At 41.0% G+C, this 16,432-nt stretch overlaps 2 protein-coding genes and 1 pseudogene across 2 annotated transcripts; 2 read left to right on the forward strand and 1 right to left on the reverse strand.

The window, feature by feature from the left end:
• Positions 1-2,181: 2,181 nt before the first annotated feature.
• Positions 2,182-3,699, reverse strand: LOC129238949 (jerky protein homolog-like; annotated as a pseudogene).
• A 1,698-nt stretch (positions 3,700-5,397) lies between these two features.
• Positions 5,398-5,820, forward strand: LOC129243941 (BBSome-interacting protein 1). The gene has a single exon (XM_054881426.1). It carries the CDS (start codon positions 5,582-5,584, stop codon positions 5,813-5,815), a length of 234 nt encoding a protein of 77 aa, XP_054737401.1. The 5' UTR covers positions 5,398-5,581; the 3' UTR covers positions 5,816-5,820.
• A 127-nt stretch (positions 5,821-5,947) lies between these two features.
• On the forward strand, positions 5,948-9,078 carry LOC129243933 (LMBR1 domain-containing protein 2 homolog). Its single transcript, XM_054881415.1, has 4 exons — positions 5,948-6,126; positions 6,183-6,612; positions 6,718-7,619; positions 7,672-9,078. The coding sequence occupies exons 1-4, from the start codon at positions 5,956-5,958 to the stop codon at positions 8,302-8,304; spliced, it is 2,136 nt and encodes a 711-aa protein (XP_054737390.1). The 5' UTR covers positions 5,948-5,955; the 3' UTR covers positions 8,305-9,078.
• The last annotated feature ends 7,354 nt before the right edge of the window (positions 9,079-16,432 follow it).

The raw sequence follows: 16,432 nt of genomic DNA on the forward strand, positions 1-16,432 counted from the left end.
AACATTGACAAAAATTCAAGATTTACCAAATATTGGCAAATAATTCAACGCGAAATATTCCAATATTGACTATTTTCGACTGGTCGAGAAAATTGGCGTATGGGCAGATCGTTTTATGAAGGAAAGTACTTTGCTCGCAGAAATATGAGCTCGAATTTATCAATGAATCTTTTGATGATGAGTTTTTGTTGAAACTGTTCGGCGCCGCCGCGACTATTTTAGGCTGTTCAGCACCATGGCAACTAGAATGATGGCCGTTACGGTTGCGCTTATTAACCCTCGAGAACACGCGCTATGAGCATTTTGCTCAAGCAATTTTTCATTTCGCGAAATTTTTATGTTCTATGTATTTCTGGCACTAATTGTGATGAGTACCTTCGCTAGTAGTTGTGCTTCGTACTTTGAGGAGCATTTCTTTCGATTAGTGCACGATCGGACGTGTAGGTAGCCGGTTGATTTTTGAGAGCGGCATTTTGCTCATTGCGCGAGAAACAATGTAAGTATTTCTTGATTTATCTTTTTTGTTGAAAACCTCGAGTTGTGAAAAGGGTTGCTGCCCCAATTTTGAATAGTGGCAGAAACATTACCATGGATAATTATTTTACTTCAATACCTTTAGCAGATGAACTATACAAACAATATAGAAACGACCAATGTGGGTACAATAAGAAAAAATAAAAAGGAAATTCCACCTCAATGTATTTCAGCAAAAGGAAGGTCGCAACCACATACAATGACTGCATTTGCCGAAAACAAGGTTCTTGTCTCTTACGTTCCAGTGAAAAAAACGAAAAAAGTTGTACTTATGCTATCATGACTTCATGCCGATGGCCAAGCTAATGATGAAACATCTGAGAACAAACCCGAAGTAATAACCTTTTACAACCAGACGAAAGGGGGTGTAGACACTGTTGATCAAACGAAAGGCACATATTTAGTTTCCAGGATAACCTGCAGGTGGCCAATGCGGCTCTTTTTCACGCTTATTGACATTACTGGCATACACGCACAAATTATTTACAAATCAAATACAGGCAATTTAACCCAGAGGAGGACGTTTCTAAAGGAAATTGCTCTGGAGCTAATAAAGCCACATATTTCTAATCGGCAGGCCATAAAAACTTTACCTGTGATTTAAGAAATTCTATGGATCGCATTGTACCAGCAAAAGAACCTGAAAGCCAACACCTACAACCTGACTTTTGCGAGCTTTGCCCCAGGAGTAAAAACAGACGTTAATGTCAATCTTACCGAAGACTGATTTTTGTCTTTTATTTATTTATTTTGTCACAAGGAGTTTTTTTCTTAATATACTAAAGTATGAATATAAAATTTTTGGTTATGTCTTGATTGAATGAATTTATATAATTTTACAGTGTGATATTCTTAAATAAACACATAATTGCAAAAAAATGACTTGGTATTATAACTATGTTAAAAATGAAATGTTTAAAAATCGTAATCCATTAAAAAGTTACATTCTTACATGAAGTGAGCAAAATGCTCATGCGCGAGAATCCGTGCTATCTTACGAGGCGCGTGTTCTCGAGGGTTAATACATTTTGTTCTTGTAGTCGCTAGGATTAGAATTTTAGTTTTGAACGACATACGCATTTACAGGAATAAAGTGAGTGACCCGTGTGTGCGGTTGTATTTACATGCATATGTGTATGCAAATAAGCATTGTTTTGCTGGAAGTTCAAAATACAAATATGTACGTACATAGGCTAGGGCATCAAGTGTGCATATACGCACATGCAAATATGTATGTAGATGCATATGCAGAAGAGAATTGTTTTAGCATTTGTTAGGCAGGGATTCGATCATTCGGATATTTACTCCCTAATTATTGCATGAAATATATATGTATGTACATAAGGTCACGCTCGTGAGGTAGGCCATGGTTGCTTCAGTGCATACATATGCGTCTAACACTATATTTATTAAAGATGCAATTGAACTTAGTTGTCCCATATATGCAAATACAGTAGACTCGGGGTTGAGGGAACTAATTCGTGCACAGGCTATTCCCCTCAATCCAGACTTTCCCTTCAATTGAGATTAAAATTATACATGTACAGAAGTGGGCGGATTATAAATATTTTATTAATACTGTTGTATGTAAGGTAGAGGTACATAGTTTGTGCAGTGAGTGTATTTATTTCATGTAATAAAAACATATTATTTAAAGAAGTCCAATATAGTACTTTGCTTTTTCTTAGCTTCCAGTGATTTTTTCACTGCAATATCCCTGATATTGTTCAGAAAAATGATGTGTTCGAGCGAGTTGGTATTGTGTTCAGTCCAATGGATTGCTTTGTCAAAAATTTTAATGGCTTCAGCTGCCTCTATTGTACACTTGTCGCCGTTTATTTCGTCATGCTCATCCTCATCCTCATCAGATGCCTCAACAGGTTGATTAACATCATCGATAACGCCTTCAGTACCATTAGCGCAATTGTCATCTATTCCTGTCCATATTCTTAGTTCGTTGACACTTAGGTTTGACTGAAATAAAAAAATTATGGCATGTTAAGTGCACGTATAACTGTAATGATTGTGTTTTTTACCTGTGGAAATGCAGTTTCAGTTAAATTGAGTAATTCTTCAAATTCGGAATGTTGTTGTGCAACTATCTGCTGTCTTAAAACACTGAGAGGCACATCATCCTCGATGCACTCGTCATTGCCTATCGGATGTTTATAGTCAAGTAATGGACACCAACATTTTTTAATAACGTCGGCATCGACTTTTTGCCATGCTTGGGTCAAAAGGCAAATGGCATCTTTCAAAGTAATTTTTTTTAAAAAGTCGGCTATTTCGTCTTTACCAATAGCTGATTTTAATAAATTTGTTCTATAGTGCAACTTGGTTAACCTTATTACATTCTGGTCCATCGGCTGGAGAAGGGGTGTTACATTTGGTGGCATATATAAAACGAAAATTGAACCACATTCTGTTTTTAATAACTTTTGGATGGTACGGTGCATTATCTAAGATCAAAACAGCTTTGACTGGTAGACCCTCGTGTATTAGGAATGTGGTAACCTAAAAAACAAAAAAAAATTTATTTAGTTCAATTTATTATCTACTATGTTATGGTTTAATAATTTAATTTACCTCTGGTACAAAGGAATTGTGGAACCATTCTTCGAAAATGTCCGCAGTCATCCATGCTCTTTTTGAGCACCTGTAGTTCAACGGAAGCTGAAAATTTCTGAATGATCGTGGTTTTTTGGGTTGACCTATTACTAATGGCTTTAATTTGTGTTTGCCAGTTGCATTAGTGCACACTAAAACTGTGACTCGCGCCTTTTCACTTTTTCTTCCGCACGCATTTTTTTCATTTGAGCTAACGTATGTTTTGTCTGGCAGTAATTTCCAAAATAATCCAGTTTCGTCAGCATTGTAAATCTGGTCTTCATCCAACTGTAAATCATTTTTTAGTCGCCAAAACTTTGCCTTGAATACTGGCACTGCTTCTTGATCAGAAGACAGTTTTTCACCGCAAATTTTCAACAATCTAATTCCAAATCTAGCCTTGAATCCATTTAGCCAGCCCGAACTTGCGTTAAAGCCACTTCCATTTCCATAAATTTTTGCATGGAGTTCTTTAGCCTTTTCTTTAATAAGGTTTCCAGATATTGGAATATATCGACTTCTTTGAGTGATGAACCATTTATATAGCTTAGTTTCCATATTAGCAAACTCACCCTTCTTCAGAGACTTCCGTTTAATGCTGCACGCTGTCGATGCTTTTAAAATCTTTCTTTTGCCATTTTTTATACGTGATATGGTCGATTTGGTAACACCATATTGATAAGCCAATGATTTTAATGTAAACCCTTTATCGAGCTTTTGTATAATTTCATATTTTGTTTTGAGGGGTAAAAACCTTTTCGCTTTCATAGTTAACTAGCAAAAGTAAATCACTATCTTATTTCGCACAATTGTTTCAACGCACTGAACCGAACTAAATAGCTTTACACTGGACAATGTACACAATATACATATATGTATATGTATATACCAATCATATACGCTTTCTAACATAACTGTAAAATAACTGAAATTGCATAAAAATTTTGAGGTTCCTTCTACTCGGTACTTATTAGATTGAAGGTTCCCTCTACAGAGTACTCAATGAAAGAATTTTTGTGGTCCCCTCAACCGAGTAGTTCCCTCAATCGGGGGTTCCCTCAACCGCGAGTCTACTGTAGGTTTTTTTTGAAGTTTTCTGATGCTTGCTGCAGTGCGTATGCACATACAATGTAACACTATAAGAATTGAAGATGCAATTGAACTTTTGCACAAACATAACTAATATAATATGCATATGTATGTATATATTGATATACATATATATATGTACATCAATATACCAAATCACTTGTATGCTCTATGAATTATCGTCTAAAATTAATTTCGACTTAAAAAAAGTAGTCAAAATTTTCATCTAATTTCTATGATGTTTTAAATTTACTAAAACGCACACACCTAAATGTGGGGTCGTTTTATAATGTATTTTGTTTAAATTCTTCTTTTTAAGGGGTTACATGCGTTTCGTTGGTTCAAAAAATCGATTTATTTTTTTTTGCTTATTAATTTCTACAACATCTCAGGAATATTATCCTAAATTTTCAAGTCGATCGGAATAAAAAATTCGGAGATACAGCCTTTGGAATGTGTGCGCTCCAAGCCACTTTTATTGTTACTCAAAACTTTAAACGCGTTTTTCTCGGAACCGTGTTTTCAAAGTCGAGTTTATGGTCTTACGAGTTTATGGTCTTAACTAAAACACTTATTTTTTTTTCCATTTTTGATGAACCTGTCAGGAGTTATGCTGACAACGCGGACGCACCTTTTTCGAGGGGTCAGCGGAAATGACGTCACAATGGAGCAGCTTTAATTTTTTTTTTTTTTTTGAAAATTTCAGAAATTATTCTTTAAATATGTATCTATAAGACAGAAAAAAGTGTGAATTAAATAAATAATTTTTTACATAAAAAAAAAAATATTGAAAATAGGCCTTTTTTTACCCGACGAAACCCATGTAACCCCTTAAATTAAATCAACAAATATTAAAGTTACTTAAGTTTGTTTGAAAATATAAATTGAATAAATTTTCGTTTGTCAAGGGAACATAGAAATGCACAAGCAAGTCCCTTGCAAAATGCCGTCGGCATTCGTCAATTTGATTTCATACAGAAACCAAAAACTGAGCAGAGCCAATGTACTTGTACATAATTCACTGTAATCAGCTCTGTTAAGAAGTTCCCCGCTGTCGAGTTGAGCGAGGTGAAAAAGTCTTCGCGATTTCACTTCATTTTTGACAATTCACATTATTCGTAGCTCGTGAGACTTCTCTATACATTAACGTTCTCTGTTCTCTGTACATATGAATGCATAGAAATACATTCAGATACCTATCTTATTATGTTGCAGTAATAGCATTTGGATTAAAATTATATTCAATCTTACGTTTTAAGTGAAGGGAGTTTTTGTGGAATTCGTATGTTTGTAGTGATATCAGCTAAAAAAAGCTTTGTTTTGCCAGCGCAGAACAGCGGTAAAATTTATTATGTCGTCTGAAGAAATCGATATCCTCGGCAAAATCGATTTAATTGAACCAACAACCGGAAAATTATTTTTCGAGCATAAAACTGAATTAATTTTCTGCAAACCACATTTAATACCCTTGAAAACAGAGGCATTGGAACGCTTAGAGGAAATGCAGCGTCAAGCATCGCGACAGTTACAAGAGAAACGCTTAAAGACCGCTACAGATGCGAAAAACTCCCGAAAAGCTGTATAAATAAATTTATTGCTCTAGTAGATATTGGAGCATTGGATAAAGAAACCTACGCCTTGAATATAATTCAAACAATATTGCAAAGATATCACCGTTCCGTTAAGCCAATTTGTCAAAGAAAATCCTAAGTACTTATCACTAACATGGCGCATTTGCTAACATTTGCGATTGTGGCCGCTTTACTATTGGCCGGTATTTCACTCTATCGTTATGGCAACATTCCTCGTCAACATATTATGGTCACGTTATCTGTACTAATGGCATGGTGCTTTTCCTTTCTAATAGTGTTCACAATCCCATTTGATGTCACAAATGTAAGTACAGAAATATTCTGTTTTCTTGAGCCGATTTCTATATTTCTCGTTTTTAGACTCTGTACAGGCAATGCTTACAGGAGCATAACGATATCGGGATGTCTTTCACAACTACAAACTTCAACAGTTCGCACATTGAAATTATTCCGGTTGCGGGCACTGAGTGCCAAGCACCCTGGGGCATGATTCCCGATTCTGTTTTTCCAAATTTGTGGCGCATAATCTATTGGACCTCACAATTCCTTACCTGGTTAATTATGCCTTTGATGCAGTCCTATTTAAAGGCTGGTGATTTCACCATTAAAGGCAAACTTAAATCTGCGCTTGTTGAGAATGCCATATATTACAGCTCTTATCTGTTCATTTGTGGGATTTTGCTGATATACATAGCAGCGAAAGGAGTCTCTTTAGATTGGCAGAAGCTCAAAGCTATAGCATCTTCGGCATCAAACACCTGGGGGTTGTTTCTGCTGGTGTTACTACTAGGTATGCATTTTTTTTATGTAAATATTTGTCTCTTCTATAATTTTCTTGTCTTGTTTTACGCCCTTGGTTGTTATGCATATTATAAATTGGCATTTTTTTAATTAGGGTACGCGCTTGTTGAAGTGCCACGTTCACTGTGGAATAATGCAAAGCCTGGCTTCACCTTACAGTATGCATATTTTAAAGCTGCCAAACTCAGTTCAGACAAGGCAGAAGCTGAGGAGAATGTAGACGATGTTCTCGAATCCTTGCAGGGTATAAGTCGCGCTGTTCCTAACAATCACGAATTACGTCCCTGTGTGGAAACCATATTACGAAAAGTACCAACTGAGCTACTGGAACGCGCTGTACGCAACTACTCACGAGGTGGTGGAAATGGGGGCACCTCCACGATTGTTCCTTCTGAGAGGGCTTTGGTGCGCATCCATAAACAAGTAATAAAATCATTACAGACCTTACAACGTAGCGAATCTCTTTGGAGCGTGCAAGTGCAAACTGTTCTGCATCTGGAAGATGTATCACGCAATATGCACTCGGCTGATCGACGATTCAAAACCGAGTTCCCGTCTCCTAAGACACCATTAGGTAGTGCTCTCTACAGCCCAACACTGCACTGGTATTGGGAGTGTTTATGCAAAGCACCATTTTTAAAGGTTCTTTGCGTGTTAACTGCGATTATGTCATTTATGGTCGTATGGAGTGAGCTTACATTTTTCAACCGACGACCAGTGCTCTCCATTTTCGCAAATGTGATTAATATGGCCAAGTATAGCTACGACTTTTTCACTATTGAGCTATTTTCAATGATCGTGCTTTGCTATCTCTTTTATTGCACTTACTCTACGATTCTCCGTATACGTTTCCTAAATCTTTATTACCTGGCTCCTCATCATCAGACAAATGAGCATAGTTTAATTTTTAGTGGTATGTTATTATGTCGACTGACACCTCCGATGTGTCTAAATTTTCTCGGACTGATACATATGGATTCACATATAATCAAAGAGGTAAGTTGTACTTGAAATTTGTGCAAAACCGTTATTTATAGTTTCTTTTTAGCGCATTCTCGAAACATATTATACCCAAATAATGGGTCATATGGACGTTTTGGGCATTATCTCGGATGGCTTTAATATTTACTTTCCCATGTGTATGCTAGCTTTCTGTCTGGCTACTTGGTTTAGCTTGGGAAGTCGAGCATTGAATGCCATGGGCTTCCAACAATTCCTTCAGAACGAAACTATTGCCACTGAGTTGGTGCAAGAAGGCAAAGATCTGATTGCACGGGAGAAACGTCGTAGGCAGCGCGCCGAGGATGCCATGTCGCGGCGGAGGGATCCCACATCTGTGACAAACGACTACATTGCAAAATATCGTAACATAGGGGGTGTTGGCACGCAAGTCGGCGCCGTTGGCCACTTACGTTCACCAACAGATGGGCTGTTGGGTGATGGAGAGAGTTTTAGCTATGCAACTGTTTCGTCGTCAAACAATCGTGCTCCAACTTTGGGAGTGCCGCGCAGTCTATCAGAAGAGATCAACGAACGCTTTGGGGTGAGTACGAATGTGGAGATAGGTTTTAAAGGCACCACAGATCACCTTGGCAATACGGCGGGAAGCCTCGATGACTATGGCGATGCTACAGAAAGACGTATAGGCTCACCACCACGTGGTCTCTTCGACGACGTCTGAACTCAAACAGAGCTGATAATGATTATTAAGAAATAATACCAAGTAAAGTTGTATTTATTGAAAACGAAATCACAAAGAATTAGTTTTTCTGTAAGTAGGTTGAGGTATATAAAACTAAGGACTATTTTCATTAGCAAACTCATCTAAATTAAATGACTTATATAAGCTCAGAGTATAATTAGAGATTGATTTAGTCCACACACATACATTTTTGATTTTCAACCTTTTGTTGTATTGATTGCTGTAAGTGCAATTAGAACTGTTTGTCATTTAAAATAGAAATTTTAGTCAGGGACATAACGGTTTTGAGTTGTATGCAAAAACATTGCTAAATAGCAGTTCCAACATGTTCCAACGTTTATTTTTCTGTTGCCTGATAACTGTTATGTAAGAGGAACAATTTAAACTGCTACAAAAAAAAAAACAAATACTTCTTTCTTTATAAACCTAGGAGTTGCGGAGTTAATTGCCCTCTTTTCATTTTGAATGTTGATAAATCCCTTTTCAAATTTGATATATCTTAAATACCACTCTCCAGCAGTGTGATCAGATTGCCGGGTAGTGAATTTCTGTTTTATATTAGAAGGTGATGATACTCTTTCATTACACTTTTTCAACCCGATCAACTCTGAGTGAATTTTTTGTTGTGGACAAGCGAAATTCCCGGTTAGAACTAGTAAACTTCAATATTGATGATAACAACTCTCGAATCTCTGATGATTTATAATTTCGGGTTGTATCAAACTCAACATTTGACGAGTTATAATCGTACCGGTTGATATTAAACTTAGCAGTACTGACAGGGCAAAGGTACTGCTACAACAACAACAACATATTAAACTTAACCTGTCGAGATGTCAATTGTCTCAGAGTCTGGATCTTTATCACATTTTATAGATTCATCGACATCATTCTCCTTATCATACAACTGTTCAACTTCAAGACTCCTTATTTGTGGGAAATATTGTTTTTTTTATCATTAAATCATGTTTAATTGTGTTCATTGTGAAACTTTATTTCATTCCCAATGGAGTATCGGGTTTTTCCGGACCAAGGGCAGCCGTCCCAGAAAACTAGCCCTGTCCAGTGCGCTCAACCTCACCCCTCGTTTATCGTCACTGGTTCAGCGTCATGAAGCAAGACTGCTCCCAATACTTCTCCTCAGGGCTGTCATTGAGCCTAACTCTAAGGTTTTCAATTTGTAAATTCGAGATAATTGCTAGTTTTGGTCCCTGATATTAGTGCGCCTTTTTGTTTTTATTTGTTTACTTTATTGAGATATTATACATACTTTAGTTAATTAAGTATTGCGAGGTTAGGTCTATTTGATATAATTAGTTAAGTTGTTTTTATTTACTGTGCGAGATTTCCCGTATTTGTATTTGTAATTATATAAATTTCTTCGGAAGTCAATACTTTTTGATTACGATAAAACAACATATGAAATAAAATAATATTAAAAGTTACATAAATGCATATTTTACTTCAATAAAACCTGTATCTTTTAGAAGACATATCAAGCAATTAAGTAATAATGCAAAGTGTGCCAGCCACTTTGATGCACGCACATTTGAAGTTTTCTTATTTTCATTTTTGATTTTAATCCAACTAAAGCGCGATTAGTTCTATTTATAAGCTTGCTCTTGTTGTCTAGCTCCCGCCCAGCTTTATTCATTTTAAGATTTTTAATGCTCAATTTGTGATTTGGTTTTTTTTAGTCATTACTTTTCATCGGAATACCAGCTTCAACTCAGATGACATAGAAAGGCTCGCGTTATTCCCTTTTAGCTATAAGAGTTAATAATTGCAAATGGCCTACTCATGACACGAGTCAATTAAAACCTTAGTCCTCCTGATGGAGTTGAACCACTTTCATAGTCGTCACTCCGACCACCGAATTAACTGGTATTGAACCAATATGACTTAATCAAATCCAAACAAATCCCTCGGGCTCAAGAATCTATGCGAGAGAAATTCGCCTGTTGTTGTTGTTGTTGTAGCAATATCTTCGCCCTGTCAGTGTAGTGTAGTTACCGGTCGTCTTCGTCTAGCTCATCTAACGGTAGGCCCAGGAAACTAGCTGTTTCGACGGGTTGGGTCCAGAGGGAGAGAGGTGTTAGATGAGTGGGTTTTATAGGGCATGTGAAAAGGTGGTTAGTGTCGTGCGGGGTGCCTTCACATGCCGGACATATGTTTGGTATGTCGGGGTCAATTCTGGATAGGTAGGAGTTTAACCTGCTACAGTATCCAGAACGTAATTGTGCCAAAGTTACGCGGGAAGCTGGAGCTCTTCGTCTGCGATATGTGGTGGTTGGACTCCGATAACGGCATTCGGGGGTCGGGAGCTTAAGAAGGTGGTAAGGGTCGCCCGATGAATGTCGTTTATGGCCTGTCTGTACACTGTCTGATCCTGGAGTGATCTGTCAGTTTTTTCCTGGATCTCGTCAACGTAATTATTTATTTATTTATTTATTTATTTATTTAAGGAGATGTCTCCTGATGTGCCTGGGAGGTGGCTCAGGCAGAGGCAGGTGTCTGCATGGGTGAGGCCTGCGGTAACACCCTAGCAGAAACTGCTTGCCGAGCATTTTGTTGTGCTCTTTTACAGGGAGCATGTGAGCCTCGTCGTGCAGGTGTTGGATTGGGGACATCAGGAGACATCCTGTCGCGGTCCTAATAGCAGTATTTTGACAGGTCTGCAGCTTCGTCCAGTGCGTATCACTGGTTCCAGGCGACCAAACAGGCGCAGCATAGTTTAGAACCGGTCGGCCTATTGCTTTGAAAGTCGACAGCAACATTTCTTTATCTTTGCCCCAAGTGCTGCCGGCAAGCGACTTGAGGACCTTGTTGCGATTCTGTACTCTCGTTGCAATAGCGGTTGTGTGCGCTGAGAAGGAGAGCAAGCTGTCAAAGGTGACTCCCAATATTCTTGGGTTATTTACCGTCGGTATTGGGGTATCGTCGACGTGCACCTGCAGTTGCAGCTTGACCTCCTTTGTCCAGGTGGTAAAAAGAGTCGCCGTAGATTTAGTGGGAGAAAATTTTAAGTTTCTCGCAGTGAAGAAGCGAGAAAGGCGGGCGAGGTAGTCGTTTACTTTGGCGCATAGGTCATCAATGTCATTGCCCGACGCCATTATCCTGCAGTCGTCGGCGTATGAGACCAGTGAGACCCCCTCTGGTGACTGGGGGAGTTTCGAAATATAGAAATTAAAAAGCAAGGGTGAATGGACACCACCCTGCGGTACTCCTTGCTTTATTTTTCTCTGTTTTGAAGTTTGGTCTCGAAATATTACCGACGAGTGACGACCACTCAGGTAGTTCGCGGTCCACCTCTTCAGCCCTGGCGGGAGTGTCGACTGTAAAATGTCATCTAGAAGCGTGGCGTGGCTGACTGTATCGAAAGCCTTTTGTAGGTCCAACGCTACTAGGACAGTCCTCTCGCAGGGGCGGTTTTGGTTTAGTCCACGGTTTACCTGGGTGTTTATGACGGTGAATGCCGTGGTGGTGCTGTGCACTCTTCAGAAACCATGCTGGTGTGAGGCTGGAGTCAGGTGTTCTGTGAGGAGTGGGAGTAGAAGGGCTTCAAGCGTCTTCACTATTGGGGAAAGGAGAGTTATCGGACGATAAGACTCCCCTTGGTTGGCGGGTTTCCCAGGTTTCAGTAGTGGGACCACTCTCCCTAATTTCCACTTACCAGGAATGATGAGAGTGGCCATGGACAGGTTGAAGACCTTGGTGAGAAATTCTACTCCCAAAGGACCCAGCTTCTTCAGCATCAGCATGTTTAATCCGTCAGGGCCAATGGCTTTAGATGGTTTCATGTGTTTGATGGCCCCCTGAACCTCGTCGTTGGTGAAAGTAAGCGGTGCACTGTTGTTTGGCAGTTTGTGCAACCGTCTGGTGGCACAACGTTTGGATCTGTCGACCAGAGGATGCAGTATGAATTGCCGGCTAAAATAGCTCGCGCATCTCTTCGGATCCGACGAAGTACGACTGTTGAAAGTGATATCCACCTTGTCGTTGTGCTTCGTCGGGTTCGACAGGGACCTTACGGTGGACCAGAGCTTGCTCACACCAGAAGTGAAATTACAGGACTTCAGATGCTCTACCCATTTGGTCCGCTTGTGTTGGGTGACGAGTTGCCGGATCTCCAAATTGAGGCCCTTTATACCAGGGTCCGCGGGATCGGCCTGGCGTAGGCGATCACGCTCGTTCGCCAGAGCGGCTGCTTCAGCTGGGAAATTGGGACGTAATTCCCGGATCCGTCCAGCGAGTATGAAACGAGCCGCGGCGGCTGTGGTCACCTTGCGGAATGCGCGTTCGCCTGCGCGCACATCGGTGGGAGTGGGTTGGGCTGCGAAGATGTCCTCAGTAAATTCCGCGAATCTGGTCCAATCAGCTTTGTTAAAGTTAATGTATGACCGGTGATCCGCCGAAGCAAAGTCAGCAGGTTTCTCGATCCAGATGATAATGGGCAAGTGGTTTGATGCAAGCGATAGCATAGGTCGCCAGGTGATGCTATTTATCAGACCAGCGCTAGCAATTGTGATGTCAGGCGAGCTGCTACAATTGCCCACTACCCTGGTGGGGGCGTCGTCGTTTACAGTGCTGAACGTCGAGTCGTCTATTTGCTCTGCCAATAGCTGTGCCCTACGATCATTTGGCAGGCTTGAATGAAAAAGATCGAGATGCGCATTAAAGTCACCTACTACCAATCGGTTTTCTCCCCTGATGGTGACAGCAGGTGACAGGGGGTATGTAAATATTATATATTTCGAGCTCGGCATCGCCTGACCGGACAGCTATACCTTGACGTTCTAAGGTGCTGTCCCTGTGGTCGATGCCTTCATCGATAAGACGATACTGCACTGAATGGTGGACTATGAACGCTAGGCCACCACCGTTGTCTCGCTCGCGGTCCTTTCAATGCACGTTGTAGCCGTCCCTGGTAATCAGGGATGCAGTTTTGTCTCTTGGACCGTTATCTTGATACCATACCGGCTCATGAAGTCGACTATTTCGTCAATCTTGCTCGTGAGTCCGTTGCAGTTTAGTTGCAGAAGCTTGAAGCTTCGCGGGAGGGTTGTCGTAACTCGTGGGGTAAGGGGTGCGTGATGTTGTCTGCGTTGGTGCTGCTGTGCGTTCCGTAACAAAGGGTGTGGCCTGATGTTGGCTGGTGGCCGCGCCACTGGGGGCGGTTGCGGGTGCAGAGCTCTGCAGCAGGGGGCAACGTAGTCGCGTGTCCACTCACGGGTGGTGTGCAGGCCGAAGCACCTCCGAAAATGGCACCAGCCACTGCAAGAACTGCATTGGACAGTTGTCAAGTTCCGAGGAACTACCGTCTGGAGCAGGAGGGTTGTGGGTTTGAAAGGGAGTTGTGTTGCTCGTGGGGGCTCCTTACCGTTGAGGTGTTGTTTGTGGCGGCAGTGTGATTTGCTGGCGCTGAGGGCAGTTTAGCCGTAGAGGCAGGGGCCGCTTGTGGGCGGGAGCAACACATGGCCACATACCTTGTGGACCACTCCCTGTGTGTCTTAAGGCCTGAGCAGGTCTTAAGATGGCACCACCCGTTGCACTGGTTACACCTAACCGAGGTGGAGTTCGGGTGGAGCCGTTTGTGGCAAATGCAGCAGTAGAATACCTCTGGTCCGGGGTTGGGTTCGACGCCAGCCCGGAAGAGAAGTATTTGGAGCAAACTGGCTGCGATGAGTTGCTCCTGTGACGTAAGATTGGGGCACACTAGACAGGGCTAATATACTGGGGCGGCAGCCCTTGGTCGGGAAAAACCCGAGTCATTCCGGTAACGTAGAACCGGCTGCCATGGGGATGAGAGAAATTCGCATCTTGGCCATTGCTATCGGCAACAGTTGTTTCCTTGTATACAAGCTTTTGTTTATTGGTAATAAACAGCTCATCGACTCGCTGACCTCCTGCTCTTTCTCAAACAAATCTTAAATGTCCTCGATAGTTTTTTCTCTAAAGTTCACCAAATCCTGGGAAACGATTTTTAAATTTCCATTGAGGACGTCCGTCGGTTCCTATTTGGAGGCGGAGTGCACGGTTTTGTTATATCTATCGCTATCGAAACCCTTGCAAATCTATTGAATTCGACGAAAATTTAGTGGACTATTTCTATTAATGTTCAGGCGAGACGTTCCTATTTATTTAACATGCAGGTATGTCTTTAACGTAGTCTCTAATCTGCCAGGCCATCGCTGGGAAATAAAGAGTTTTCATCTTATCAATCACGTTTGAATTAAGACATTCTGTTAGAATGGCTTTCAGTGCCGTGCTATCTGGTTCAGGTAGTGTGACGTAGCATCTACAATACACTTGATGTGGCTGTTGAAGGCACCAGATGATTCTCCTCCTCGAAAACAATTTGGTTTCTAAATACGTTGAGAGGGGCAGGATGAGGTCTGAACTATCATCATTAGCTAAATGCATTGTGCCTTGAGTGACCGTATCGATTTCAGGTCCTGCGGGAGCTGTAGCGCTGGCGACAGGCTCTGAAACGGATGGAGGTTGGTTTTTTGCTTTAGTAGGTTTTGTTTTTGTTTGTAGTAGGTAGAAAGCGTCGAAAGCCTAGATAGCCATTGTAGCCGTCAGTGTTGGTTTAACCCGAACTAAAACCTCCTCTTGTCCGAATGGTTGCTCCTTCCGGAACCTTGCCCTTAAGTAATACGTCGGGAGGCCGTTATTGAGTAGGTTAACTCAAATCATCAGCCTATGTTAGTGCCCGTACCATTTCGGTGTTCACATTGCGACGGCTAATCGCCGTTTTCAGCAGCTTGCTGTGCCAGTTGTTCTTGTCTTTAGTCCGCCTTTCGGGCCCATTACTCCTCACGCAACATTTTTGCCATCTACGCTGAAAGCAAGTCATTTTTCTACCTTATCGCATATTTGGATTATGAGGTTCACTTTTGTTGGCCTTGAAGAGCTCAAGGCACATAAATAGAACGTACCTTGCACTTTCTAGTGCGACAGGACAAAAAGGGTCGTTTTCTAAATGAAAGCGGTGCAAATATTCCTTGAAACATCCATGACCGCTAAGCAATTACGTTACATAAAAGTCAACCTCTCCGTGCTTTCTACCAAGTCATTTCGCAATGTCCGATATTAGGTTATGGGTCAAGCGACCCTTTGTTGAATGCTCCCAGCGCTGTGGCCATTATATTATGGAACGCTTCCGCTCCTCTTTTTTAACGCTGCAGGATGTCTTCTTCCTTGTTGGCTTGTACAATTTTTTTAGCTCCTTGATGAGCAAAGGAGGATGGATGAGGAGGAAAATTGGTTGGGGGATGGATGTTGTTAAGGGTGGGTGATCGGTGTATATACTTCATCTTGGCACCATATAATTAGGAATTCAAGTTGTTCAGTGCCCACATTTCATCCTTATTGATGGCATAGTTTTCCTCTGCCTTGTTTAAGAATCTAGAAAGAAACCCTATAAACAAATCTTTACCCATTGCATTCTGAGTCTAATAGCAAAGTTCGAAGCATCGGTACTGATATTGAAAGGCTTATCAAAGTCTGGGAAAGTCAATACATAAGCACACATCAAAAGTTGTTTCAACTTGTGGAAATCCTGAAGGGCATCCTCATCCCGTTCAATACTTATTTTTCTGAATATGTTCACTTGCGTATGCTCACCCAGCGAATGATTTCCTATAGAAAGCCTAACACCCGGTCGTCTGGCAACGTGTATTCGAGTATGATGCGTTAGATGACCGGAAGACAAAAAATTCATAGGTTTCTCATTATCCACTCTTTACATATATTTCTCTGAAGGGTCTTAGGAGGGTCGCCCACAAGGTGAGTCGCAGCCTTTAACAGATCGTCCCGAACTCGCAGAAATACATTTGGAGGTTTGCCATTGCCTGCTGAGAAGCAACCGCTATAACTATTACTTTTCTAACATTTGGTGTTTCATAACATGGTGTTAAATGTGGGAAGATAACGTAGAGCCGACTAAGGGGGATTTTGTTGTTGTAGCAGCATAAAATTGCCCGTACGTATTTGGGATATGTTTGGAGTAACTTTGGTCGGATACAAACTTGTGCCGTGACCGCATGGTAGGTGAACCAACAACAAAAAAATAATTTTTGATTGTCGTAAAACTTAATCTTCC

The sequence above is a fragment of the Anastrepha obliqua genome, chromosome 1 (assembly GCF_027943255.1).
Source record: "Anastrepha obliqua isolate idAnaObli1 chromosome 1, idAnaObli1_1.0, whole genome shotgun sequence".
In the NCBI taxonomy this organism is placed as follows: Eukaryota; Metazoa; Arthropoda; class Insecta; order Diptera; family Tephritidae; genus Anastrepha; species Anastrepha obliqua.

Excerpts from the sequence above, each read along its gene's own strand:
- LOC129243941 (XM_054881426.1), top strand. The coding sequence starts at position 5,582 with ATGTCGTCTGAAGAAATCGATATCCTCGGCAAAATCGATTTAATTGAA.
- LOC129243933 (XM_054881415.1), top strand. The coding sequence starts at position 5,956 with ATGGCGCATTTGCTAACATTTGCGATTGTGGCCGCTTTACTATTGGCC. Across the intron at positions 6,613-6,717 it reads TCTGCTGGTGTTACTACTAG|GGTACGCGCTTGTTGAAGTG; the intron begins GTATGCATTTTT and ends TTTTTTAATTAG. Across the intron at positions 7,620-7,671 it reads ATTCACATATAATCAAAGAG|CGCATTCTCGAAACATATTA; the intron begins GTAAGTTGTACT and ends GTTTCTTTTTAG.